This window comes from Aotus nancymaae, unplaced genomic scaffold, assembly GCF_030222135.1.
Source record: "Aotus nancymaae isolate 86718 unplaced genomic scaffold, 86718_ANA_hifiasm-v0.15.2.pri h1tg000003l, whole genome shotgun sequence".
Classification (NCBI taxonomy): domain Eukaryota; kingdom Metazoa; phylum Chordata; class Mammalia; order Primates; family Aotidae; genus Aotus; species Aotus nancymaae.
The window spans coordinates 8,063,663-8,090,666 of NW_026988414.1; the positions used below are offsets into that span (position 1 = coordinate 8,063,663).

General features: G+C 41.0%; 1 protein-coding gene across 7 annotated transcripts in view; it reads left to right on the forward strand.

The window, feature by feature from the left end:
• Positions 1 to 2,355: 2,355 nt before the first annotated feature.
• Positions 2,356 to 27,004, forward strand: part of DENND1A (DENN domain containing 1A) — a 536,105-nt gene continuing 511,456 nt past the window's right edge. For 4 of the 7 annotated variants that reach the window (XM_021674025.2, XM_021674026.2, XM_021674028.2 and 1 more), the window contains exon 1: positions 2,356 to 2,593. In XM_021674025.2, the coding sequence (XP_021529700.2) occupies positions 2,577 to 2,593 (17 nt within the window). In that variant the 5' untranslated portion in view covers positions 2,356 to 2,576. The remainder of the gene's footprint in view (positions 2,594 to 27,004) is intronic. The other 3 variants (XM_021674027.2, XM_064378139.1, XM_064378132.1) reach the window with 2 other exon arrangements.

The following is a 27,004-nucleotide window of genomic DNA, read 5'->3' on the forward strand; positions in this document are numbered from 1 at the left end:
ATTTTTGAGTCCTTAATATGTGACAGTCACTCTTTAAAACTTTATAAATGTCACTAACTCATTTAATCCTCATGTCAAGTCATTAAAATATGTCTATTATTATCATCATTTCCATTTTATAGACAAAGAACCTGAGACACACAGAGAAAGAATAATTCACCCAAGGTCACATATTTAGTAAGAGGTAGAGCTGAGATTTAAACTCTGGCAGTCTGGTTCCAGAGCCTGTGCTCTTTGCTCCTATGTTACACTCGCACTTATGATGGAAGCTTCTCATCAGCCTCTATACCCATTTTACGGAGGAGGAAACCAAAACATACACGTGTCTGATCATTTGCATAAAATCTGCTAGTCAATGCTGAAGCCAGAATTAGAAGCCAGATTCCTAACTCCCAGTCCAGTGCTCTCTCCTCAGACCACCCTGCTGTCTCTGAGGCCACCTGGGCAGACACATAATCCCCACCTTCTACCTCTCTCTCTCTCTCTCTCTCTCTCTCTCTCTCTCACACACACACACACACACACACACACACACACACACACACACCCCATCCAGCAGGCACCCAGACATTTTTGTGGCCAGGATGGCTACAACCTCCTTTGAAAAGCAGCCAGCTTTGCCTTCCACCAATAACTTTGTTTTATTTATAGTCTCCTGCTCAGAGCTTTTGAACTAGCTGCTCAGTCCAGGGAAGATCTTGATAACAACTGTTCCTTGGAGAGGTTTCACAGGAAACAAGGTGAATAAACACCACAGAGCTCCTGGCTGTCTAGCAGAGCTTTGCTCCTAGGGGTGTTTACAAGTTGGTACGGTGTCTGGGTGTGTAAGACTTTGAATTCAAAATGGCAGTTTGGACATTTTCACTTTTTTTTTTTTTTTGGTTTTAATTTTAAAAAGTTTACCCTTTGCCTTCAATAACCTCAAGGCAGAGACAAAAGAGAGAAACTATCTTTATCCAGAAGGTGATTCCAGCAGAAGTCTTTTCTATGACTTACCTCCTTGCTTTCTTTGCTCCCAGCCTGGCCAGGACCTAGGATGCAGGACCGGTTACGTAGTGGCTATGGGGTGGTGGTAGGGCAGGGAGGCACTCCATGCATTTATAAAAACTGAAATGGCAGAAGGGATGAATGGCATTTCAGGACAGAAAATTGCAAAAAAAAAGAAGGAAGAGAAAAGCCTAATATTAAAAGTATCTGTCTTTGGACTTGTGGCCAAAGGTGCCACCCTAAAGCCTAACTATGTCACGTGTGTCTGGAATTATTCAGTCTGAACACTAATCTTGGCTTCACCAGTTGCTAGTTATGTAACCTTGGGAATGTGCCTCAGTTTCCTCTTTGTAAAACAGGGATGCACACAGGATTATTGTGAGGATTGTTACTACTGATGTGCAGATATACTGTGTCTGATTCAGAGAGGGCACTTGCCCACATTTAAAGCTACCATTAAATGTGGCTAATGGAGCTGTCATTATCGCTTTCTTTATGATCCCTCTGGGCCTAGAGGGGATGAAATTGAGGTGTTCATGGAAGTGAGCCCTGAGGGGAATGAAATTGAGGTGTTCATGGAAGTGAACCCTAAGGGGGAGCAGGGGTAGGTAGCAGGTTGGTGATCTATGCTCTCAAATCCTTTCATCTGCATTGAGTTAATCTCTATCAGAGACTGTTGTGGTAACAGGAGCCTTCCATATTGCAGTCCCCAAAGTGGCTGATAAAGGGAGGCAGAGGTCCTCAAGGGAGGCCAGAGCTGAGCCACCACGTGGGTCCACGAAGTCCCCAGGTGGCTTTTCTGTAGGTATGTGCGGTCTCCTTCAAGGTCTAAGGGGAAAGGAAGAGGAAAGGCCTTCAGGTGGGGAAGTGGACAGTGTGATGCAGAAGAGGTTCTGCACGGAACTTACTGGAAGGTGCGGGATGTTAAAGGGAAAACGTGTTTTCATGGAGACCTGGGCGGGAGACATTAGCTTTCTGTGAGAAGGGCTAGGTGAGACGCCTCCAAGGAGAGGATGGGTGACAGTTCTTTGACGGTCTCCATGGGAGGATTAGGGTCTCTTCAGGGCGGCTGTGAGTGGAGGTTTCTAGCGAAGCACTCTGCGGTGGAGCTATGTAGGGGCCTGCACAGGTTGGTACGCCAGAGTCCTCCGGCGCCCGCGCCGGAGAGACCTGCGGCTGACCGCGCCCCCGCCCCGGCCCTCGCCCCCGCCCCCGCCCCCGCCCACCGCGGCTCCGCGGCCCCGCCGCCCCGCCGCCCCGCCCATGCGAGCGGACTACACTTCCCAGCAGCCTTCGCGGGGCAGCGGCGGCGGCAGCGCGGGCGGGAAGGGCGGCAGTGAGAGGCGGAGGGGGCGGTGCGCGCCGGGTACGCGCGCCGGCGACCATGGCGTTCGCCGGGCTGGAGCGAGTACATTAACCCCTGGAGGCGGCGGCGGCGGCGAGGGAGCGAGCCTCGAGCGGGCGGGCCCCAGCCTGAGGGAAGGGAGGAAGGGGCGGGGAGAGCGCCAGAGGGAGGCCGGTCGGCCGCGGGCGGGCGGGCAGCGCAGCGCCGAGCGGGGCCCGCGGGCCCATGAGGAGGCCCGGGGACCATGGGCTCCAGGATCAAGTGAGTGCGGCCGGGCCGGGCGGAGCCGGGCCGGGCGCGGGGCGGCGAGGCCGGGCCAGGGCTGGCTGTAGGCCGCGGGCCGCGCGGGGGACTTGTTGCCGGGACCGGAGGGGGCGCCCCGCGTGCCAGCGTCACGCGGGGAGGGGGACGGTTGCCATGGCGATCCAGGGAGGTGCGGGGGCGGGGTGCGCGCGGGGTGGCAAAGCGCCGGGGGCCAGGTGTCCCCTCCTCACCTGGTGGCCGGAACAGCTGAGATTACAGGGCGGCCCCCTCCCCGGGTTTACGGAGAGCCCCTGAAAATGGTCCTTCAACTGTGGGTAGGGGAAGTGGGAAAGCCCCGGAAGCACCTCACCAAATGGGAATGTTTGGGGCTCCCTTGAGAGTTGGCAGGTCCCGAGAGGTTGCAGCCTGGCCGCTTGAGGCCTGCGGCCCCCACAGAAGGCGCGTGAGATTCTTAGAGGGAGGGGCCATTTATGGACTTAAGATGTAGATGGTCGGGAACGAAGGCCCGTCTCTCTCCTATTTCCCCCCGCTTATCTGAAAATCTCCACGCAGCAAGGTCCAAAGGCTGTAAAGGAGGATACCTCTGTGTTGTAACCGAGCACCTGATCTTGATAATCGTTGGAAAGGCTTTGTAACTCAATCTGGCGAATTCCCTCACTCATTCATTCACCTGGAGTTCCCGGTGGAGGCTTAGCTTTCCAGGGAAATTGTTAATACATCTAACTTCAGAATCCCCTGAAACATTGTTGCCCTCCTTGTAGAGACTTAGAAGTTGACTTTGGAAAGTTCAACTCTTAAGCGGTCCAATTTGGGTGTGTGGCTTTGGACTCTATATCTCCCCTTCCAGCCAGGTCCTCTTGTGGCCTCTCCCTTCCTCTACCCCAGAACTTGAGATGTTTTTATCTCTAATTACTAACAAATGTTCACTTTTTCTCTGTGACTAATAGAATTGTTTAAGGGCATTAAAAAACAAGTTGACAGCATAGGCTTTTCTGTAAAACAACTTCCCTAGGACACTTTAAACCCTCTTACAGGAAAATCTCTGGAATGTGTTTATTTCAGCGTTTTGAGAATTGTACTAGGGAAGTTTGAAAGAAGGGCCTTAAGGGCGAAATCTAATAATTACTCAAACATTGCATCTCATGTCCAGGTGATGCCCGTGCAGTGTGACCCTTGCCCAGCTGTGCAGTCAGCTGTGTGATTAGATGTCTCATTTACAAAATATGTATGAGATAGCTGCAGCAGCCCTGAGACATCTGCTAAATGAAACTAGAAAAGTTTGCTTATGATAATAAAAATGAAAGAGTTGCATGAGCACTCTGTTAAATCTTTATTTTTGTGGAAATTGGAAAAAAGTTAGAGGCATGCTCCAAACAAGAGCTTGAGAGGCTTGGGAGGTAAAAAGATGTAGTTTGTGAAACATTGGGATTAAAGAGGCCCTCAAGTGTAGTTCCTGCTTCCAAGTAAGAGTTGTAAACTTGGATTTCAATAGCACTTAGAAACACTTTACAGAAGCCATCTTAGAGTTGCAGAGTATTCGTGAGGACACTTACCCTTCTTGTTACAGAAAAGTTCAGAAACTTGCCTGACCCGAGGCAGTGAGTATCTGAACCAGCATTAAAATCCAGCGAGTAAAAGTTCAGATGGCTAGCCGTCAGATCTCTCTGTTGCTCTCCAAGGTAGTGGGTTGACAAATACATTTCTCAAGTGTGTTTTGTGGGAACCCATCACTAATTCTGAGCACTTGGGCAAGGGAATTTACAAAGGCATGGAATTGTATTAAGTGTGAAATGAGTATGAAGAATAACCTTATTGATCTCGAAAGTAGACTACGCTGTGATAAAAACTTAGGCTTGGGAAATATGTTAGCTTGTGGTGAAACCAAAAAAGATGAAGAGAGAAGTTATGAAAAGCAGTTGTGATTTATAGTGACTGTTGATTATGCAACTTCTTCCTATAGCTAGGAATGGGGATGGAGAGGAAATTGCCCACTTAAGTGCTCCTCTAGTTGTTGGAGAAGACAGAGCTTTGGTTACTACTGGTTGGCTATTCCCTCTTGGCAGGGCATTCAAGGTGTTCTCCTGGCTGTGGTGAAACTAAGTGTGCAGGTTTCATTGAATAGGACAGTCTTGGAAGCAGGGGTAAGGGGGAGGGGTTGCCTTTGTTTTCTCTTGCTTATCTCTGATGTAGCTAGTCAGTTGACTAGGTGGAATCAGATCTAGGTTCAAATTCCAGCTCTTTTTAATGCTAATTATGAAACTTCACACAGACTGCCTTTTCAAACTCAGTTTCCCTGAGGGTAAAATGGGGAGGACTGTGTCCAGGTTATAGGGTTATTATGAGCAATGAACACAGTATCAATATAAATGCCAGGTCGATATTAAAAACTCAGTAATTGTTAGGTTTTTTCTTTTTTCATCTTCTGTATCAAAAGACTAAGAACATTACTGTATATGAGAAATGTCAGAAAAGGGTATGTTTAAGGTAATGGAAAAGAAAATTTTAATGATCAAGGAATTAGACTGTTAACATGCAGAGCAGGGTTTAACATTGTCTCATTATTAAAAAATAAAAGTTGATTAAAAACAATATGGTGTGCAGTTGTGAAGCTGATGTCTGTTGTGTGATCAGTGGTAAAGCACGTGAGTTGCTAGGCACAGGTGTTGCGATATAGTGTTTGATCAGACTTCTCTTTCAAGCTCAAGCCTGGTTGAACACAATCTCTGTCAGGTACCATGGAAATCCTTAGTGTGAACCATTTCATGAAACTCTCAACTACTGTCCAGTGGTGGTGATGCTATTTATTAACCACATTTTTCAAATGAGAGTATGGGAGTTTATAGGCCTAAGATCAGATGCCATCCCCCGGAAGCCTGCCTTGATGCCAGTTTCCTGTTGCCACCCCCACCCGCTCCTGTTCCAGTCTAGGCCAGGTGCCCTTCCTCTGTGTTTCTGTGGCCCCTTGTGTTTATTGCAGTCACAGTGCTAAATCTCATTTCTTGTCTCTCCCATACCATGCTGGACATAAACTTCTTGAGAGCAGGGACTGTATCAAACTCAATGCCTGGCACATGCTTGTTTAAGAAGAGTTCATGGAATGCATTTAAGAAATATGTTAGGATCTACATTAAGATCCTAATTAAGACTCTGAGTTCTCCGAGTTGAGCATACATCGAGTTAAAAAAATTTAAACCCTTGAGGAAGAAGAGTTTTGTATTTTATAAATTTTTAAGGCAAATTGTACTGGTTTAGGCAGGCCTTTCCTTTTAGTGGAGTATTCAGTTCATGTTCTTTTTTTTTTTTTTTTAAGTTTGGCTCTTGTTGCCCAGGCTGGAGTGCAATGGCTTAATCTTGGCTCACTGCAACCTCCACCTCCCGGGTTCAAGCAGTTCTTCTGCCTCAGCCTCCCAAGTAGATGGGATTACAGGCATGTCCCACCATGCCTGGCTAATTTTCTATTTTTAGTAGAGACAGGGTTTCTCCATGTTGGTAAGGCTGGTCTCCAACTCCCAACCTCAGGTGATCTGCCCACCTCAGCCTCCCAAAGTGCTGGTATTACAGGTGTGAGCCACCGCACCCGGCCTCATGTTCATTTTAATAAAGGAACATTGTCTTGCCTCAAATCAACAGCTAATGGACAAAAAAAGAAGGTCACTAGTATGCAGGTAGCACCCTGGAAACCTAAATCTTAAACCTTTGTGGACATTTATCTAGAAGAATAAAAAGAGCAGTGGTAACTGACAATCTTCGACAGGTATGTTTAAATCTTATTTACTGTTTGAATGATCCCAGTGGACTGGAATGTGGTTAATATGAAGCAATTTAACTGATAATGCAGACACACAGCAGGAAACTATGTGGCAGTTTAATATTGCTTGTGGTGACATCCTAGAAATTGCTTCCAGGCACCAAGTGCAGGAAGTGGGTTGTAAGTAATCGAAGGAAGTTTTCTAAGTGAGTTTGAAGAAACCTGACATTTATGGACTCAGAGAAAAGCATATTCTAAGATTTGGAGGCATAGGAACAGGGTAGGGCAACTAATTTGGCCTTGTGTTAGTGATTATTCTCATTAGCTGGTGTACCTGTCTTCTGTCCCTGTCAAACTGTGACCTCTGAGGTTAGTAACCAAGAAATTTATCCATTTATTCATCCACTCACTTACTATAGAACTAAGAATATTAAGCATGTATTAAATATTAAGAATATTTGGAATATTAAGAATATTCTTAAACTAAGAATATTAAGCCAACATGTTAGCCATTATTACTATAATTAGTAGTAATACTGTGCCTAGCAGTGTGCTAATTATCAGGGACACAAAGATGAAAAGTATTTTTCTTTAAGGCTTTCTAAAGTAGTGGAAACAAATGTAAAACAAAAACAACCCCCTTCAGACTCCCTTCCCACCAAAAAGAAAAAAAAAAAAACCAAGTGTAATACAGTATAAGTTAATTGCAATGGTGGAGATACTGCTGGTGATGAATAGGTGAGTAGGTGAAGAAGAGACTGTCTTCTGGGGAAGAGGGTGGATCCGGAAAGGAAGCCTTCACCAAGAGATCATGTTTCAGCTGAGACGTGTAGGGGTGGGTGGTTAGCAGAGGGAGTGGAGGCAGTAGTGATGGTGGTGGTATCAGCAGAGGAAGCAGTACGTATGAGGACGTGGCATATTAGGGAAATAAAAATAGGATCATTTGTTAGGCACTTAAATGCCAGGAATTGTGTTAGACATTGGGGATTACAATGGTGAACAATACACATGCACTTCTCATAGTGCGTACAGTCTTGTGGACCTGACATGAAAAAACCAAGTAAATTCACAGAAAGCTTATGTGGATGTTTGGAAGCACACGATGCCTCTGAGAGAGAGTGATGGGAGCGACTGTCCTATTTTAGAAAGAGTGGTGAGGGAAGGCCTCATTGTGGAGACGACATTTGAGCTGAGACTTAAAGGATGAGGAGGTATTAGTCATCTAAAGAGACTAGGCAAGTCTTTTTATTCCAGGCAAAGGATAGAGCATACCCAAAGCCCTTGAGGCAAGAAAACCATAGGCATATTTCAGGAACAGACAGAAGGCCAGTGGGTTTGAGTAGTGACTGATGGCAGAGAGGCTTGTGGTGAGGTCAGAGGGAGAGAGCCTGGGCAGGGCCTTGTAGGTTGTGGTAATCTGAAAACTTGAAGATACGAAATTTTATAGTATGTGAATCTTACAAAGTTATAGTGTAAGATTCACATACTATAAGGTTTGCTTTTTTTTTTTTTTTTTTGCGACACAGTTTCACTCTTGTCTAGGCTGGAGTGCGGTGGGGCCATCTCGGCTCACTATGTTCTCCGCCTCCTGGTTCAAGTGATGCTCGTGCCTCAGCCTCTTGGGTAGCTGGCACTGCAGGTGCCCACCACCATGCCTGGCTAGTTTTTGTATTTTTAGTAGAGACTGGGTTTCACCATGTTGGCCAGGCTGGTCACAAACTCCTGATGATCTGTCCACCTTGGCCTCCCAAAGTGCTGGGGTGACAGGCATGAGCCCAGCCCTAAAATTTACTTTTTAAATGGTTTCAAGTATATTCACAAGTGTGATTGATTACAAATAATTCCAGAACTTTTTCATCACCCTGGAAAGAAACCCCATGCCTGTTAGACACTCCTCATTCCCCCAAACCCTTCAGTCCTAGGCAATCACTAATCTACTTGCTATGGATTTGCCTATTATGGACATTTCGTATATTAATAAATAGAGTCATATGTAACCGTTTGTGCATGGCTTCTTTCACTTAGCATAATGGTTTTAAGATTTATCCATGTTGGAGCATGTATGAGTATTTCATTACTTTTCACTGCTAGATAATATTCCATTGTATGGATATACCACATTTTACCCAGCCATTTGTCAGTTGTTAGGTATTTGAGTTGTTTCCCTTTTTCATCATTATGAATGATGTTGCTGTGAACATTTTGTGTGGACATACATTTTTATTTCTCTTGAATATATACTTAGGAGTGGAATTGCTGGATTGTATGGTAACTCTGTATAACATTTTGAGAAACTGTTTAAATTGTTTTCCAAAGCAGCTGTACCACGCTGTGTAAAGTGGTATTTTATTGTGGTTTTGATTTGGCCCAAATGAGTTACATAGAAAAGATCAGAGTAGATGGAGATAGGTTTCTCAGAAGAGGTTGGAACTTGAACTGCTAGAAAGGGGAGATTTGGAGAATGGAGAGGGATTACCAAAGGAAGAAGAGTGGAAGTTATATGACTTAGAAATGAGGATAAACCCGTCTCGTTTCAAGTATAGAGGAGCGGTCTCAGCTTATGATAGCTCTAGTCTAGTTTGTTTTGACTGTTCTTTAAAGGATCCCATTGCCAGAATGCGCAAGAGGGTTGCTTTTTCTTCAGGCCTGTTGTATATAGCACAGTTGACATATCTCTCTGGTTTGTGATGAGACCGAGAGTTGGAACGTGACTTCCTTTCCAGGCCTTCTCCCTCTACTGCCTCTTCCCCTCTTCCCTTTCTCCACCACAGTGCTGTCTTCCCAGTCCCCAAAGGTGAATGTAGAAAGACTTGGATTGGTGGAATAAAAGTCTCTTTGAAGATCAAGCTTTCCATTATTAGTGCTCAGAGTCAGCCACTTGAATTTTCATGACTTTTCTGGAAAACATGTTGGTGCTACTCCATCATTCTTCTCTTAGCCATTGTGGTAAACTTAGAGGGGATTTTATAGCAGATAGGAAGGTGGAAACAGGAGGTAAGACCTGGAGGATTGCTCTAGAAAAGTATGTTTGCACTCAGTTACTAAATCTGTGTAAGTTCCTGGCTGGAGTTCCGGTTGCAGTTGCAAAGGCCCAGCCTTTTTCCTGGCTCTAGGGAGAACTAATCTCTGGGTTCATAAAATCCTTTTTGCTTAAAAGGGCTTTGTGGGGACATGGAAAGATGAGGAAGAAAAATAAACAAAATGAGGTTGTTTTGTTCTCTACTTTTATTGAAATTCGTACCCATTCTAAGTATTCAGGACTTGAAAACAGCCAAATAAAATAAGAAAAGATATGTTAAAAAGTGTGTGTGTGTGTGTGTGTATATTCCTATAGAAAAGAAAGGTATCATTCCAAAAGTTCACTTGCAAGTTCGTTATGGCATTTAGAATGTATTTTCCGCTTAGAGATATTGTTACATACAAATCAGTGACTGTTGAGGGCAAGGGCATTCCAGGTAGAGGGAACTGTGTATGCAAAAGTCATAGGGAGATAAAAGGTAAAGCTGAAATACAGGATATGAGGATAAAGATTATAGAAGAGGAAGCTGAGGAAGTAGGCATGTGCCGTGGGATATGATGCCACTGAAGGGTTGAACTGGGGATGTGATGTGATCGGATTTGGGTTTTAGGTAGATTATCCTGGCAGCAGCAGTTTAGAGCAGGGATATCTCTGGCTTGTACAAGATGATCCATTGGAACGTGAGAAGACTATATTAGAAATTGCATTTATTTTTATATCAACCTTCAAAGTTGTTTTTGTATTTTTAATGTATATATTAGTATAGTAAGGCATTATTATAATATATGGATATTTGTCAGATCTATGCTAACTTTTTTACTGATAGGAAGAATGCATGAAAAAAAATGGGAGGCCACTGGATTGTGGAACTGTATAATAGTTTTTACTGCTGAAGTTCAAGGACCAGAGCAAGGTTTTGGCAGTGTGAAGGAAAGGAATGACGGGCTGGCATGGTGGCTCATGCCCGTAATGCCAGCACTTTGAGAGGCCCAGGGGGGTGGATGGCTTGAGTCCAGGAATTTGGGACCAGCATGGGCAGTATGGTGAAACTGTCTCTCCAAAAAGTACAACAATTAGCTAGGTGTGGTTGCCTGTATCTGTGGTCCCAGCTACTTGGGAGGCTGAGGTGGGAGGATCACTTGACCTCCCACAGAGTTCAGGAGACAGGTTACAGTGAGACAGGATCGTGCCACTGCATTCAAGCCTGGGTGACAGAATGAGACCCTGTCTCAAGAAGAAAAAAAAAAAGATGGTTTTGAGAGATTTTAAGTAGAAATGACAAATTACATGTAAGAGGCAGAAGAAGAATCAAAAATGATGTGCCCAGGTTATCAGAGTTATGTTACAAATGGAGTATTTATCAGGTGAGGACTGGATATATTTGCTTTTCTGAGGAAAAGTGAAAAGTTATAATTGGGATAAGGCATTTTAGTCTGCAGTGAGAAAGGAAGGAATCTTTGAGGGATCTATAGTGAATGTGTATGCTTTATTAAATAAGTAAGACTTAAAGTGGGCTGGACCAAATTGCCGAAGGGCAATCTGTTCATGATAGATTTAGAGATGGGGGATAAAATCACCTTTTGAACTCACTTTACCCACAGGAAAGGTTTCAGGAGTGTTGCATTGATCTTGCCTACGCTGTATGAATAAATGGAAGGCAGGAAACCAATCTAGAGAAGATGCTGTTTGACTCCATGCTGGCAGTTCTTGGACTCCAGGGTGTGAGAGGAGCCAGGGGTATGTGAGCATTGGAATTTTGAGTCCCCAGAACTATACATACTTCCTCTGAGTTCTAAATGTCTGAGCTTCAGGTTTAAAAAAAAATTTATTTATGGAAGGAAGCTAATAAATTCACCTAGAGAGTTGTGATAATTAAAAGAGATCTCGTGCCTAGTTCTCAGTGGAGATATGACTGTTTAGTAAGTGGCAGCTATCATTGATACTGCTTGGAGAGGATAAAACACAGTTGTCTGAATAACCTGGAGTTAAAAATAAGTTAAAAGACAGTAAGTATGTTCCTTTTTATAGTATTAACAGTTTTTTTTTTGTTTTTGTTTTTAAAAACCAAAGTATTTGCTTCCTTTCAGTAGGACTGTTAGGATGACATGTATCGTTTTTTACTAAATTTATTTGAAAGATTGAGATGCTGATATATGCAAATCACTATTGCTCTTGCTGGTTAGGAAGAAATGAAGTATAGTCTGCTAAGACAGATAAGATGAGCATGCAAACAATTAGAATTAATAACATTTAAGAACACTTATGCCCCCAGCCAGGCCTGGTGGCACATACCTGTAATCTCAGCACTTTGGGAGGCTGAGACAGATGGATCATTTGAGGTCAGGAGTCTGAGATCAGCTAGGCCAACATGGCGAAACCCAGTCTCTACTTAAAAAAAAAAAAAAAATTACAAAAATTAGCCGGGCATGGTGACGCACGCCTGTAGTCTCAGCTACTTGGGAGGCTGAGGTATGAGAATTGCTTGAACCTGGGAGGCAGAGGTTGCAGTGAGCCAAGATTGAGCCACTGCACTCCAGCCTGGGCAAAAGAGCAAGACCCTGTCTTGAAGTAAAAAACAAACAAAACCACTTAATGTTCTGTTTATCATAAATATTGGAAATTTTTTCAGTTTTATAAAAGATTTATACAAATACTTTATATTTATCTCTGTTTAACTGGTTCTACTGTTCAGTCTTTTTTATTTTAATTTTTATTTAAGTTCTGGGACACATGCAGAACATGCAGGTTTGTTACATAGGCATACATGTGCCATGGTGGTTTGCTGCACCCATCAACCCATCATCTACATTAGGTATTTCTCCTAATGGTATCCCTCCCCTAGCCCCGACGCCTCTGACAGGCCCTGGTGTGTGATGTTCCCCTCCCTGTGTCCATGTATTCTCATTTTTCAACTCCCACTTATGAGTGAGAACATGTAGTATTTGGTTTTTTGTTTCTGTGTTAGTTTGCTGAGAATGATGGTTTCCAGCTTCATCCATGTCTCTGCAAAGGACATGAACTCATCCTTTTTTATGACTGCATAGTACTCCATAGTGTATATGTGCTACATTTTCTTTATTCAGTTTATCATTGATGGGTATTTGAATTGGTTCCAAGTCTTTGCTCTTGTGAATAGTGCTGCAAAAAACATAAATGTGCATGTGTCTTTATATTAGAATGATTTATAATCCTTTGGGTATATACCCAGTAATGGGATTGCTGGGTCAAATAGTATTTCTGGTTCCAGATCCTTGAGGAATCGCTACACCGTCTTCCACAATGATTGAACTAATTTGCACTCCCACCAACAGTGTAAAAGCCTTCCTTTTTCTCCACATCTTCTCCAGCATCTGTTGTTTCCTGACTTTTCATTGATCACAGTGCTAACTGGCATGAGATGGTATCTCATTGTGGTTTTGATATGCTTTTCTCTAATGAGCAGTGATGATGAGGTTTTTTTCTTGTTTGTTGGCCACAAAAATGTCTTCTTTTGAGAAGTGTGTGTTCGTATCCTTCGCCCTCTTTTTTTTTTTTTTTTTTTGAGACAGAGCTTCGCTTTTGTTGCTCAGGCTGGAGTGCAATGACTCTTGGCTCACCACAACCTCCTCCTCCCGGGTAGCTGGGATTACAGGCATCTGTCTCCACACTGGCTAATTTTGTATTTTTAGTAGAGACAGGGTTTCTCCGTGTTGGTCAGGCTGGTCTCGAATTCCTGACCTCAGGTGATCCGCCCGCCTTGGCCTCCCAAAGTGCTGGAATTACAGGTGTGAGCTACTGTGCCCGGCCCTTCACCCACTTTTTGATGGGGTTGTTTTTTTCATGTAAATTTCTTTAAGTTCCTTGTAGGTTCTGGATATTAGCCCTTTGTCAGGTGGGTAGATTGCAAAAATTTTCTCCCATTTTGTGGGTTGCCTGTTCACTCTCATGATAGTTTCTTTTGCTGTGCAGAGCTCTTTAGTTTAATTAGATCCCATTGTCAATTTTGGCTTTTGTTGGCATTGCTTTTGGTGTTTTAGTCATGAAGTCTTTGCCCATGCCTATGTCGTGAATGGTATTGCCTAGGTTTTCTTCTAGGGTTTTATGGTTTTAGGTCTTATGTTTAAGTCTTTAATCCATCTTGAGTTAATTTTTGCATAAGGTGTAAGGAAGGGGTCCAATTTCAGTTTTCTGCATATCGCTAGCCAGTTTTCCCGACACCATTGATTAAATAAGGAATCCTTTCCCCATTGCTTGATTTTGTCAGGTTTGTCGAAGATCAGATGGTTGCAGATGTGTGGCATTATTTTTGAGACCTCTGTTCAGTCTTTTTAAAGTGATTTTTTATTCATTTTTTCCTCATGCTGGAACCTATTTTTAAACTTTTTATTTTGGAAAATTTTAAACATCTATAAAAGTAGAATAGTATAATGAGCCCCCAAATTCCCACCAACCAGTTTCAATACTTAGGTTTTACCTCGTTTTATTTATAGATAACTGACCATAACTCCCTCCCCTGCTCTCCAGTCCTGGATTATTCTGAAGCAAATCCCAGATGTTGTCATATTATCCTTATTTTTTTTTTTTGAGACAGAGTCTCACTCTGTTGCCCAGGCTGGAATGCAGCAGTGCAGTCTCGGCTTACTGCATCCTCCGCCTCCCAGGTTCAAGGGATTCTTGTACCTCCCCAGTAGTTGGGATTACAGGTGCGCGCCATCACGCCTGGCTAATTTTTGTATTTTTAGTAGAGACGAGACTTCACCATTTTGACCAGGCTGGTCTCGAACTCCTGACCTCAAGTGATCTGCCCGCCTCTACCTCCCAAAGTGCTGGGATTACAGGCATGAGCCACTACGCCAGGCCCCAGATGTCATATCATTCTTAAGTACTTCCATTTGTGTCTATAAAAGGTAGATTTTCTTTTTAAAAAAAATCACATTTTCACACCTAAAAAATTAACAAAAAAAATTTAATTTTTTTTTTTTTGAAGGTGAAGTTGTACTTTATCGCCCAGGCTGGAGTGCAGTGGTGTGATCTGGTCTCACTGCAACCTCCGCTTCCCAGGTTCAAGCAATTCTCCTGCCTCAACTTCCTGAGTAGCTGGGATTACAGGTGTGCACCACCTCACCCAGCTAATTTTTGTATTTTTAGTAGAGACGGGGTTTCACTGTGTTGGTCAGTCTGGTTTCAAACTCCTGACCTCGAGCAATCTACCCACCTAGGCCTCCCAAAGTTCTGGGATTACAGGCGTGAGCCGCTGTGCCTGGTCAAAAAATTTTAATGTTATTAAATATCTAGTCAGTGTTCGAAGTTTTTCAGTTATATCAATTTAAAAAAAACTGGATTTGTTTGAATCGGTGAGTTCATACATTGCAATTGGTTAATATTTGCTGTCTTTTTCCCCCATGCAGTTTATTTTTTGAAGAAGTGGGTTACTTGTCCTATATTATTTCCGTTGCATCCTTAAGGTTTGTTTAACGCATTCTTCTGTCCCCTTTATTTCCTAAAAATTGGTAGTTGGATTAAGTGACTTGATGAGATTCAAGTTCACTTGCCTGGCAAGAACGTTTTAAAAGTGGTGATAGGTACTTCCATCAGGAGGTACATTATGTCTGGTCATCTCTCTTTTTGATCTGTCATTAGGGGTTGTAAAATACTGATATTTTGTTTCTATCACTTCTTCTTCACACTAGCTGGGATACTTGTAAAAAGAAAACTTGTCCATATCAACCACTCGGTTGCTCTGAGATGCAGTTCATATAGGAAAGGCAGGGTAAATGCTTGATTTTGTTAATTTTGTAAACATTTTTCAAAGGTAAGTAATTTTTGAAAGAGGGGAGTGTCACTTTAAATGCATGTATTTTAAACTTATTTGCTATATTTCAGTCTGCTGTAGTTACTGTCCTCATTGATGTTTAATTTGTCCTATCTTTGTCCAGTGGGAATTTCAAGTGAACTCTGAAGTCCTCTTGACAGGATCCTGATCCTAGTAGTTCCTAATAGCTCCCTTGACTTTTGTTATGAAAAGGCATTCCAGGCTCATCTTCTGTGTTTCCTGCTCCAGACCCAGCGTTTCTCTAACGAGTCTTGGTTCCTTTTGGTGGGAAATAGTATTATGAATCACAGCCTGGGATTTAGGACTTTTGGGGATGGGGTGGGTTTGCTACTAGGTCAGTCATAATTTCTAGGCTTCTCCAGGGGTCAGATTTTGGAAATATGTTTGTGTATTTTTAAAGGTAAATTGCATTATATGCTCATATTGCTTTTTCCAGTTCTAGACCGTAGCAGTTTTATTTAACTTCATTACATTTACACCTGAATCTCCTGTATCTATATCAAAGTCTTGATTTCCAACAACACCAATATATTTACTCTTTTGCTTTATCCCACAATACTTAGACAACTCAACAGCAGCACCAACGTTACCAAAAACAATGTGATTACTGAAAATACTTATGTTTTTGGCTTTTTAAAACTTGGCAGTTCTTTTGATCCTTAGAATATATTTTACTAGGACTGTAGTCAAATTACTGTTTTAAAGCCAGTAGAAATAGTTTTTTTTCTCTGTGATTGTGTCACCAACTTAATACATAGTTAGGTGTTTTTTTTTGTTGTGTTTTTTTGGAGATGGGGTTTTGCTCTGTTGCCCAGGGTAGAGTGCAGTGGCACGATCTTGGCTCGCTGCAACCTCTGCCTCCTGAGTTCGAACGATTCTCCTGCCTCAGCCTCTTGAGTAGCTGGGACTACAGGAGCCCTCCCACTACGCCCAGCTAATGTTTGTATTTTTAGTAGAGACAGGGTTTCACTTTGTTGGCCAAGCTGATCTCCTGACCTCAAGTGATCTGCCCACTTCGGCCTCTCAAAGTGCTGGGATTACAAGCAGGAGCCACACCCCAGCCCATAGTTAGGTTTTTATAATTTTTTCTTGTAATCTGTTGGGATTACTGTTTAAAAATAATTTGATTTTTAAAACAATTACTTAAAGTATATTGTTTCAAAGCCAAAGCTACAAAACAGATATATTCATAAGTTTAACTTCTATCCCTGCTTGCCACCTTGTTCCTTCCCTGTCAGAGGTAGTGAGTTTGTTTTTGATTTTCATCTGTTCTTCCATTAAAAAAAAAGGCAAATACATAGATATATTCATTCCTCCTCTTGTCAGGCCCTCAGATAAATGATGTCATTCCATGTGTACTATTCTCTCTTTAACTTTTCTCATTTTATAAAATATCCTGTAAAGAGATCTCTCCTGGGAAAATAGAGGGATCTTTCTCCTTTCTCTCTAGGACAGCAATAGTACTCCATTGGATGGATGGACTGTGGTTTATTCAGTCTGTCTCATAATGATGGGTATTTAGGTTGCTTCTAGTCTTTTATTATTAGAAATGGTGCAGTAATGAATAGTCTTGTGTATGCACCTTTTTGTATTTTTACCGTTATAACATTGTGATAGATTTTTCCAAGTGGGATTTCTGGGTCAAAAGGATAATTTTGTATGTAATTTTGCTAGATATTGTCCAATTCCCCTCCATAGAAATTGTGCCAGTTCTTATTCCCACACATGAGAGTGCTTGTTGTCATACAGCTTTATCAACAGTGTGTTTGTCACACTAAACATTATTTTTATCAGTTAAAATGCATGCGAAGTTATAAGCATATATGGTAACAAATCAAATAGTTCATAAGAGCCTGTGATGAGCAACAGTCCTCTATCCTGTTCTTCCCCAGTCCCATTCTTTGGAGACAAACTCTTATTAACTAATCCTGTTTTTAGTTTTCTGGTGGTTAACTCATAACAGTAGATAAATCTCTCTCTCTTAACTTTAGACAGTATCTGTTGACTCCTTGAAACGAAAGATAAGTAACTTTATAGTACTTCTCTCTTCTCATCTGATACTTTATCTATTTTATATTGCTTTGATTTTTATAATGGTTATTAACTTAGATCTCGTTATTGTTCCATTAACCCTCAACACTGTCTTTTGATTTCACACTTTGTGAGGGGAAGGATATTACCCTAGCTCTTCCTTCTGCCTTCTCAAAGTGATACTTTTACATTTATATGGTCATTTAAATTTTGATCCATGACCAGATTCAAGTCTTCCATGATTTGTCTTTAGGTTAATTCGAAAAATGGAATGTTATTATGAATATTTAAATATAATTATTTAACTCCACTAGATTGAGTAGGATGCTAAAATAACATTTTCTTTCCATTTGAAGGAGAATGTTAACATCAGGGTAACAGTAATTTTTTTCTTACAATCCATCCAGAATTGAAAATTAAGCTAAATGTCTGGCATCATAAATGTATATAAAAAGTTTTGAATTTATTTGTACAAAACAGCAAATTATTTATACACTAGCCCTGTAGAGAGAGCAGCCTAGGAGATCATACAAACATACAAGTGCTTTCATCCTCATGTTGGCAAGATGGAAACCTCTACTTTGCAGTCTTTGTGGGGCCTTGGTCTGGGTGGTAGTTTTCGGCTAGCAGAATGTGGCATCTGATGATGTCAGAATCACCATGCCTCCTGAGCTTGGGACTGAGGCTGAGATGGTTTAGATTTTTGTCGCCTCCAAATCCCATGTGGAAATGTGATTCCCAGTGTTGGAGGTGGGGCCTGGTGGGAGGCAATTGGATCGTGGGTATGGTCCCTCATGAATGGCTTGGCATCATCCCCTTGGTGATGACTGAGTTCTTGCTCTAGTAGTTCATGATCTGGTTGTTTAAAAGAGTGTGGCTCTTCCCCCTCCCTCCCTTGCTCCCACTCTCACTATGTGACACACTGGCTCCCTGTCACCTTCCACTGTGATTGTAAGCTTCCTGAGGCCTCTCCAGATGCCAGCACTGTGAGCCTACAGAACTAGGAGCCAGTTAAACCTCTTTCCTTTATCAATTACTCAGTCTCAGGTATTTCTTTATAGTAACAGCAGGAACAGACCAACATAGGTGCCCCTCAGGACCTTCTGTTGGCCTGTGTCTTTTGACCCTTCTTGTGTTTCTTGGCAAAGTACGTGATTCTTAGTAACTAAGGTTCTACCCCCTTAAAGGATATCTTTATAATCAGGGCCCATCGATGGCATTTTTGTGTCATTTTGGAACTGGTTATGTGTGGTATGGTTCTTGGACTTGGCCACGTCTGCACTGCTGCCTGCAGTGCAGAAAGTGCCTCAGACTGGAAAATAAAGCTCTCTATCTGGATTTAGATTTTTAAAGTAGTAGTCTTTCTCTTCTTTCCCCTCTTCCAGAGTTTCTTAAATCTTTTCCCTCTTGCGTTATTTGCTTTTATTGTATACTTAATTTTTTCTACCCTTAAAATTATACTTGCAGTTTTATCCAGGCTTTCCTGTTGCCCTGATGGTTCCCTCCCACCTTCCTGTAAAATCCTTATAAAATTGGCTTTATTGTTATAATCCTGGAATGTCCCCTCATCACTTTTCAGGGTTGATTTGATTATTTCCTGGCCCTGTGTGATCATTTTATTTTAATTTTTTTGCTGGAGTACATATTCAGATTCTTAAAGGAGACAGCCACAGTAGCACACTTGCAGAAAGGGTGCATGAAAAGTAAACTTTGAGTTCTTGCATGCCTGAAAAATACCTGCTTTCTCACAGGGGATCAACAGTTGTATGGGCACGGAGTTCTAGATTGACAAAATTTTCCTGCTGAACTTGGAAGGTATTTTTTTTACTGTCTTCTGTCTGGCTTCCTCTGACACTGCTCTGGAAGGGAACGAGGATGCTCTTCCTTGCTTTTGCAAGGTTAGGATGTACATTCAGGTTCCCTACTCTGCTTCTGTTGACATCCAAATTGAGGGATTCCCTGTTACTGTAGGGTGAGACTTCTGGCTCCCTAGTAGGCCTCCACTGAAACCTCCCTGGCTGGGCGGAGTAATGCCTTATTCTTGCTCTCACGGGGAACTTAACAAACACCATGGGGTGGAGTGGAATGATCTTGTCCCATTTCGTCACTGGAAGGTGATGAAAATCCTTAGTCTCTGCTGGGCTTCCTTAACACCATCCTACAGGACATGGGAAGGGGAGCCTTGTTACTGCCAGGTGAAGCTACATTACTCCACTGAAACCACATTGATAGGGTCATTGTTACTGCCTGGTGGGGGATGATGTAATTCCCAGCTCCCTCCTTAGGTTTCTGTAGCAGTACCCTGGCAGGGGTGGGCAGCGTGGGGTTCCTCATCACAGCCCAGAAACTTAGGCTTTCTGCTTGTTCTTTGTGGATTTGGGTGAGGGTGGGACCACAGGGTTTTCTGTGGTGTTTGGTGCGTATTTTCTAAAAAATATTCTGTCTTATTAGCTGCCCATTTTGTTCCTTTGGCTAGAGAGAGCTTGGGTCTGCATCAATTGGTATTTCCAGGTTGCTGACTTCTCTGGCTCCAACAATGTGATGTATGAGGCAAGGAAAAACCCAGGGAACTCACCTCTGCTCACTCCTTGGGTCCTGAGGTCGCTAGATGTTCTGTTTCTCTCTCTGCCTTTAAGAAAACCATCTTATGTTTGTCTTATATGTAATGTGCAATTTTTTTTTGTTATTTCTAATGTAGATTTTTCTTCTGCCATTATACCTATTTTTAAACTTTTTTTCTTTTTTCTTTTTTTTTTTTTACTGTGGTATTCATTTACATACATTAAAGTACACAGATTTTTAAGGATACCACTTGATTAATTTTTAATGGTTATATACTCATGTAATCACCATCCAGATCAAGATAAGGTATCTCTAGTATAGTATAAGGCTCTTCATGCCCCCTTCCAATCAATACCCTTTAAAAAATAATCACTATTCTGATTTCTGTCACTGTAGTAATTTTGCCCATTCTTGAACTTCATATAAATGGAATCTTGCAGTATATACTCATGTGTCTGGCTTCTTCTGCTCTACATTTTGTCGGTAGAATTCATCTGTGTTGTACGTAACTATAGTTCATTGTTTTTCATTGCTGCATAGTACTCCATTATGCTAATATACCTCTATTATCCATTGTATTATCAGTAGGTGTTTAAGTTGACTCCCATTTTTGGCCATTATGAATAAAGTTGTTACGAATATTCTTATACATGTCTTACAGTTAACAAAAGTGTTCCTTTCTGTTAGGTTTATACCCAGGATTGAAATTGCTTATTCAAAATTTATAAATATGTTTAGTACATGTTGAGTTTGCCAAATTGTGTGCCAATTCATACCTCATCAGCTATTATATGACAGTTCCACTTGTTTCATATCCAACACTTTGTTTTATTAGTTTTTTTTTAGCCATATTATTGGCCATTAATGTCATGTTTTCGTAGCTCTGTAGTTTTAATCTATATTTCCCTGATGATTGACTACTCATGTTGAGCACCTTTTCATATGCTTGTTGGCAATTTGTATATCTTCTTTTGTGAGGTACCTATTCGGGTCTTTTCCTGCTTTTCACTGTGTTGTCTGTCCTTTTCTTACTGATTGGTAGGTATTCTTTATATTACTGAATGTGAGTACTTTATCAGATGTAAGTATTACAAAAGTCTTTCTGCAATCGCAGCTTGCCTTTTTACACTTAATAGTGCCTTTTTTTTTTTTTTTTGAGATGGAGTCTTGCTCTGTTGCCCAGGCTAGAATGCAGTGGCTCCATCTCGGCTCACTGCAACCTCTGCCTCTCAAGGTTCAAGTGATTCTCATGCATCAACCTCCCAAGTAGCTGAGATTACAAGTGTGTGCCACCGCACCTAGATAATTCTTGTATTTTTAGTAGAGAGAGGGTTTCACCATGTTGTTCAGGCTGGTCTCGAACTGCTGACCTCAAATGTCAAATGATCTGCCCGCCTAAGCCTCCCAACGTTCTGGGATTACAGGCGTGAGGCACCGGCCTGGTCACTTAATAGTGCTTTTTTTTTTTTTTTTTTTTTTGGAGACGGAATTTCTCTCTTGTTACCCAGGCTGGAGTGCAATGGTGCGATCTCGGCTCACCACAACCTCCGCCTCCTGGGTTCAGGCAATTCTCCTGCCTCAACCTCCTGAATAGCTGGGATTACAGGCACGCGCCACCATGCCCAGCTAATTTTTTGTATTTTTAGTAGAGATGGGGTTTCATCTTGTTGACCAGGATGGTCTCGATCTCTTGACCTCATGATCCACCTGCCTCGGCCTCCCAAAGTGCCTGATCCACCCGCGCCCGGCCAATAGTGCTTTTTGATTAACAAGATATCTTGTCTATTTTATTGATCCTTTCCTCTCTACTTTTCATGTGTTCTGTTTAAGAAATCTTTACCCAACCAAAGGCCATAAATATGCTTTTGTTTTATCCTAGAAGCTTTGCTTTACATTTTAATTTTAGTTCTGTGATCTGATCCATTTTATATGAAATTTTATGTATGATGTAAGTTATACATCAAGGTTAATTCCTTTTCTTCCCCATGTGGTTGTCCAATTGACTTAACGTTTATGGAGAAGACCATTCTTTTCCCGCTGAATTTCAATGGCATGTTTCTTGTAAATCAGGTATATGTTTGTGTTTCTGGACTCTGTTCTTTCCATTGCATTAATACCATGTAATCTCAATTACTGTACCTTTACAGTAAGTCTTGTTATTTAATAGTGAAATTCTTTCAGTTTTGTTATTCAGATTGTTTGGACTATTCTAGGTCCTTTGCATGACCATATACATTTTATAATTAGCTTGTGAAATTCCACATTTTTGGTGGAATTACATTTCATCCATAATTTGTAGAGAGTTGATATTAACAATATTGAGTCTTATAGTTAATGAAGATGACATATCTCACCTTATATATCTTTAATTTCTTTCAGCAGCATTTTGTAGTTTTTTGTGCAGGGTCCTGAACATCTTTTGTTAGAGTTATTCATAGGTCTTTGATTTTTTTTTCATACTTTTGCCAAATGGCATTGCTTTTTAAACATTATTTTCTAACTGTTACTGGCATATAGAAATACAATAGATTTCTCTTGTATGTTGACATTGTATCCAGAAACCTTGCTAAATTTACTTAATTCTAATAATGTTTTTAGGTTAGGCGTGAGCCACCGCAAGTCTCACTTGCTGTATACATATTTTCTATGTATACAGTCAGGTTTTCTGTGAATGACAATTTTACTTCCTAGTTTTCGATCTTTATATTTCTTTCACTTTATATTTTATTTCACTGGGTAAAACCTCTGATACGATGAATAGGTTCAATGAGTACAGATACAGTGGTCTTATACCTGAATTTGGAGGAAAGTGCTCAATATCTTACCATTTCTTCAGTGTCAACCAATATGTTGATATCTGTTTTTCTTAGATGCCCTTGATCAGTTTTAGAAGTTTCTTTCAATTTTTAGGTTGCTGAGAGTTTTTGTCATGAATGGATGTTGAATTTTACCAAATGCCTTTTCTGCATCTCTTGAGATGATTATGATTTTTCTTTTTTTCTGGTTTTATGTAGTGAATTACATTTATTTTCCAATGTTAAACCAGCCTTGCATTCCTGGGATAAACCCACTTGGTCATGTTATACTATTTGTTTTTTATATTATTATATTCCATTTACTAACATTTTGTTTATTTTATGTTTACATCTATATTCATAAGAGATCTTGGCTACAATTTTTCTTTTTTGTAATGATCTTGTCAGATTTTGATATTAAGGTTGCATTAGCCTTTTTTGCTTGTTTTTTTAAAAAAGCTCTTGTTACTTGTCTTGTTCTCCTGTTCTCTTCCTTGCAGCTTTTTGTTCCCGTTTTGTAGAAGTGGTGTTTTTTTCTGTTCTATTTAAATATCTCAGTTTCCTGAAGCATATTTCTTAATCTTTTTCAGAAATATATTCTTCCCAGAGATGATGATGCCTTTTTGTCGTTTGCAATATGTTTTGATTGATCTTTTATTTTTCATTTGCTCTCTTGAGCAAGGAGAGCTCTATCCAGAGTTGCTGTTTTGCCACAGGTGGTTGGATGGGTTACCGTGGGCATTGTTCTTTGTGCTTGTGGTTGATGGTCAGATTCCCTTCTCAGATCTGTGGCCGAAGAACTGGTTTATGTTCATTGTTCTCAGTTGAATTCCTAGTGACTAGCAGGCATTTGCACTACTAAGGTAGAACTTTATTGCCTTACAAAATAAACTGAAATTTCTAGAGTGCATTCTGTTAGAACTGTTCCTGTCTGTTTTCACTGAACTTTTTGTATATAATTATTATAACCAATGTAACTAATTTTAATTTAAGAGATTAGGTGGCTCCTCCTGCCTGTTAGTCTCTCTCTCGTACATGTGTGCTCATGTGTGCATGCATGTGTGACCCATGGGTATAACCAGGACTGAAGGGTAAAATGACTGAAGGTGGAAGACAAAGGAACCTGTTATGATAGAAGAGAGGTCATGAGAGCCAACATTTGGATATTTTCTTTTGCTTTGTATGATATCGCCTTTATTTTAAGAGTCCAGGTGTCAGTAAGAATTGTCAAGAAGTAGCATCAGAAGATTAGAAGGTCTTCACAACCACATGATGGGGACTCTAGAGTTTGTAGCCTGGGTGACTGAGAGAAAAATGTGGCAGAACTAGGATTAAAAATAGGGAAATTGAGATTTTTTTCTGAGGGAAATAAATGATTGCTTTGATTTGGGTTATATTAAGTGTGAGGAGCTTTCCAAGGGCAGGTGACATTTAGACTTGAATGAAGCTCATGACAGGTGGGAACTAAAATTATAGTTTGGGAGTCGCAGAGTGTGGTGATAGTGAGAATGGAAGAAACTTCATGAATTTTTAGTAGGAGAGTAGAGGGCAGGAGAGAGGGAAGAGTCTGTAAGATGTTGGGGACATCTCACATCCTAAATGCAAATATCTAGCCTTGTTGCTTCATCTCTCTGGTGACGTCCCCTTGGTCCAGGGAACCATCCTCTCTCCTTTCTTAATGGCTGTAATTCCTCCTGCCTGGGCTCTTTCTACCACTTTGACTCTTCCAATCCAGTCTCTGTAGAGTATCCAGGGTGAGCCTTCCAGAAGATCAATCTGATCATGTCAATTGACTGCCTAAAATCCTTCAGCTGCTCTCTAAAATCCACACACCTAACATGGCTTTAAGGCCTTTTGAGACCTCAACTCTGTTAGTATAAAAATAACAGAAATCCAATAACCAAAATTTATTGAACTCTTTTGAACATTAAAACTTATTCCAAATAGTTTATATTTGTTGCCTCGTTAAATCTTCACATTTATTCTTTATCCTTATTAACAACCTTATGGAGAAGGTACTATTAGATTCCACTTTTACAGATGAGAAAGACACAGAGAGGTTTCCAGTTGTGCAAGATCACAGAGCTATCAAGTGGGGAGCAAATAACTTTATATCATTGTTATTTAATCCTCTCCATAATCCTATGAGGTTAGTATTGTTATCACTGCCCTTTACAAATGAAATGACTGAAGTCAGAGATGTTAGGCTGTTTGTGTGGTGGAGCTGGGACTGGAGGCCAGATCGATGTGACTCTGAGTGTGTTTTGTTTTCCATACTAGTCTGACCGCAGCCTCATTCATAGCACCCCTCACCTCTCACCTTAAGCACACGTGTAGATACCCTGGGTTAACTTCTGCTCATTCTTTAGGTTTCCGCTCAATTAGAGCTCTGGCTGAGAAACCTTCAGCGAGCATCCCCTTTACTCTTCCTGCTGCACTTAAAGGCACTTTGTTATCAGCACTGGCTGTCAGTGTTCTTTGATTGTCTTTCTTATAGTGTGTGAACTTCATGAAGTTGAGTACTGTGAGCATCTTGCTCACTGTTAAACCTTGAGTGACTTGCACTGTATGTGGCACATAGCAGCACTCAGTTGCTGTATGTTGGATAATTACATAAATGTTTAACTCAGTGACGCAGTTTGGTGTTGACTGGGTTTCATTCTTAAAAGAATATAATCAGTAGTCTATTTATATGTTTAACTCCCAGTATTTATGTTTGTGATGGTTCCAAATAACTAATAATCCCCAAATCATGTGGCTTTAGCAATCCCCTTTGAGAGTATATTTCTGTTATTTTTCTTAGGCTAATGTTGTGCTTTACCTGTGGTGTAAATACTGATAATCAGAGGAGATGGCAAGCCAAACTGTGCTGGTTTAACTGGTGAATGTAGCCTAGGCTGTCTCACTTGCTGTGACAGGAATACAAAGTCAGTTATTCTTACAGTGATCATTGAAAGTTATTCCTATTCCACCTATAAGCTGGTTATTCTCTTTGGTACCACAGGATAAGTAGTTATAGCCTGGAATTGAGGAGAAAAAAATTTATAGTGTCCCGATGGCCTACTTTTTAATATTTTCTCAGGCAAATTGGTCTGACCTTTCCTACCTTGGTCTGACTTCCTCATAGGAAAAGTTTCACATTGCATAGGAAAGACAATTTAGCAGGAATATAAGTTGCAAATTATTAGTTCAGTGGTGCTCAATCATGTTCAGGTGATGAAGTACCTAAAAGTCATGGTATTCTGTGGAATACTATGAAATATTTATATATTAAACTTTAAAATACATTTTTTTCCTAAATCAGATACTATTTTATATTATATTCCAGAATAGATAGGGAGTAGCAGGTGAGAAAGGTTTGAGAAAAATTTGTGGTAAGAAAACTTAAAATTATATTACTTTATTTTTTCATGCAAATTGGGAAAAGGCCGTTTTTGGCACCTTTGTCTAACTTCCAAACCTCCAGTGTCTCAGATAGTGTAGTTGGAGAACCATTAAATTAATTGAATATGGGGGAGAGAGGAGAAGCTGAAATGAAAGGTGATGATATCAAGGTTTCCAATTTGGGACTCATATCCTTCATAGACACTGGTGAGTTAGGAGGGAGAACTGGCATTGAGGTCGATAAGGATGAATTTGGTTGAGTGTAAACTAATGATAGGCTGAGAAGAGAGACACAGTAGGCAAGAGAAGCACAGTGCCTGTCACCTAGCATGGTTCTCAGTAATTACTGGCTACCATCTATCACCAGGAAGAGAGTGTAGAGATTTGGAAATTATTGGCATGGATGATAAGAATTGTTTTCAGGCCGAATATAGTGAAGTGAGTTTCAAGGTTTGAGCCTAGGGAAATAGAAGAGACATAGTGAAGCATTGTAGAATGCTGTTGGGAAGTCAGTGGAAGTGGAAATCCAGAAAGGATGATTTGGTTTAATGGTGGGTTATGGACGGCCTCTGAGGAGATACAGTCTCAGTAAGGTGTTGCATTTATTCATTCATCTAAAGCTGAAATCTAGGAATTATCTTTGATACCTTCCATGTTATTTTATCCCTCTAATCTATTGTTAAGGTGCTGTCAAGTTTACCTTCTTAAGTAGGACACAAAGAGCACACTGTAAAAGAATAAACTGAACTTTATCAAAATTAAAATCTTTTGCTGTTTGAAAGTTGTCATTAAGAAAATGAAAAGACAAACCACAGACTTCTAAGAATACACATACATTTGAACAGTTCTTTCTATTTGCATTGCCACCTTCATGTAAAACATGTATCAGCTGGGCATGTTGGCTCACACCTGTAATCCTAGCACTTTGGGAGGCTGAGGTGGGAGGATTGCAAGGGTCTAGGAGTTTGAGACCAGCCTGGGCAATATAGGGAGATCCAATTTTTACAAAAGAAAAAAAAAAAAGCTGAGTGTGGTGGTGCATGACTGTAGTCCCAGC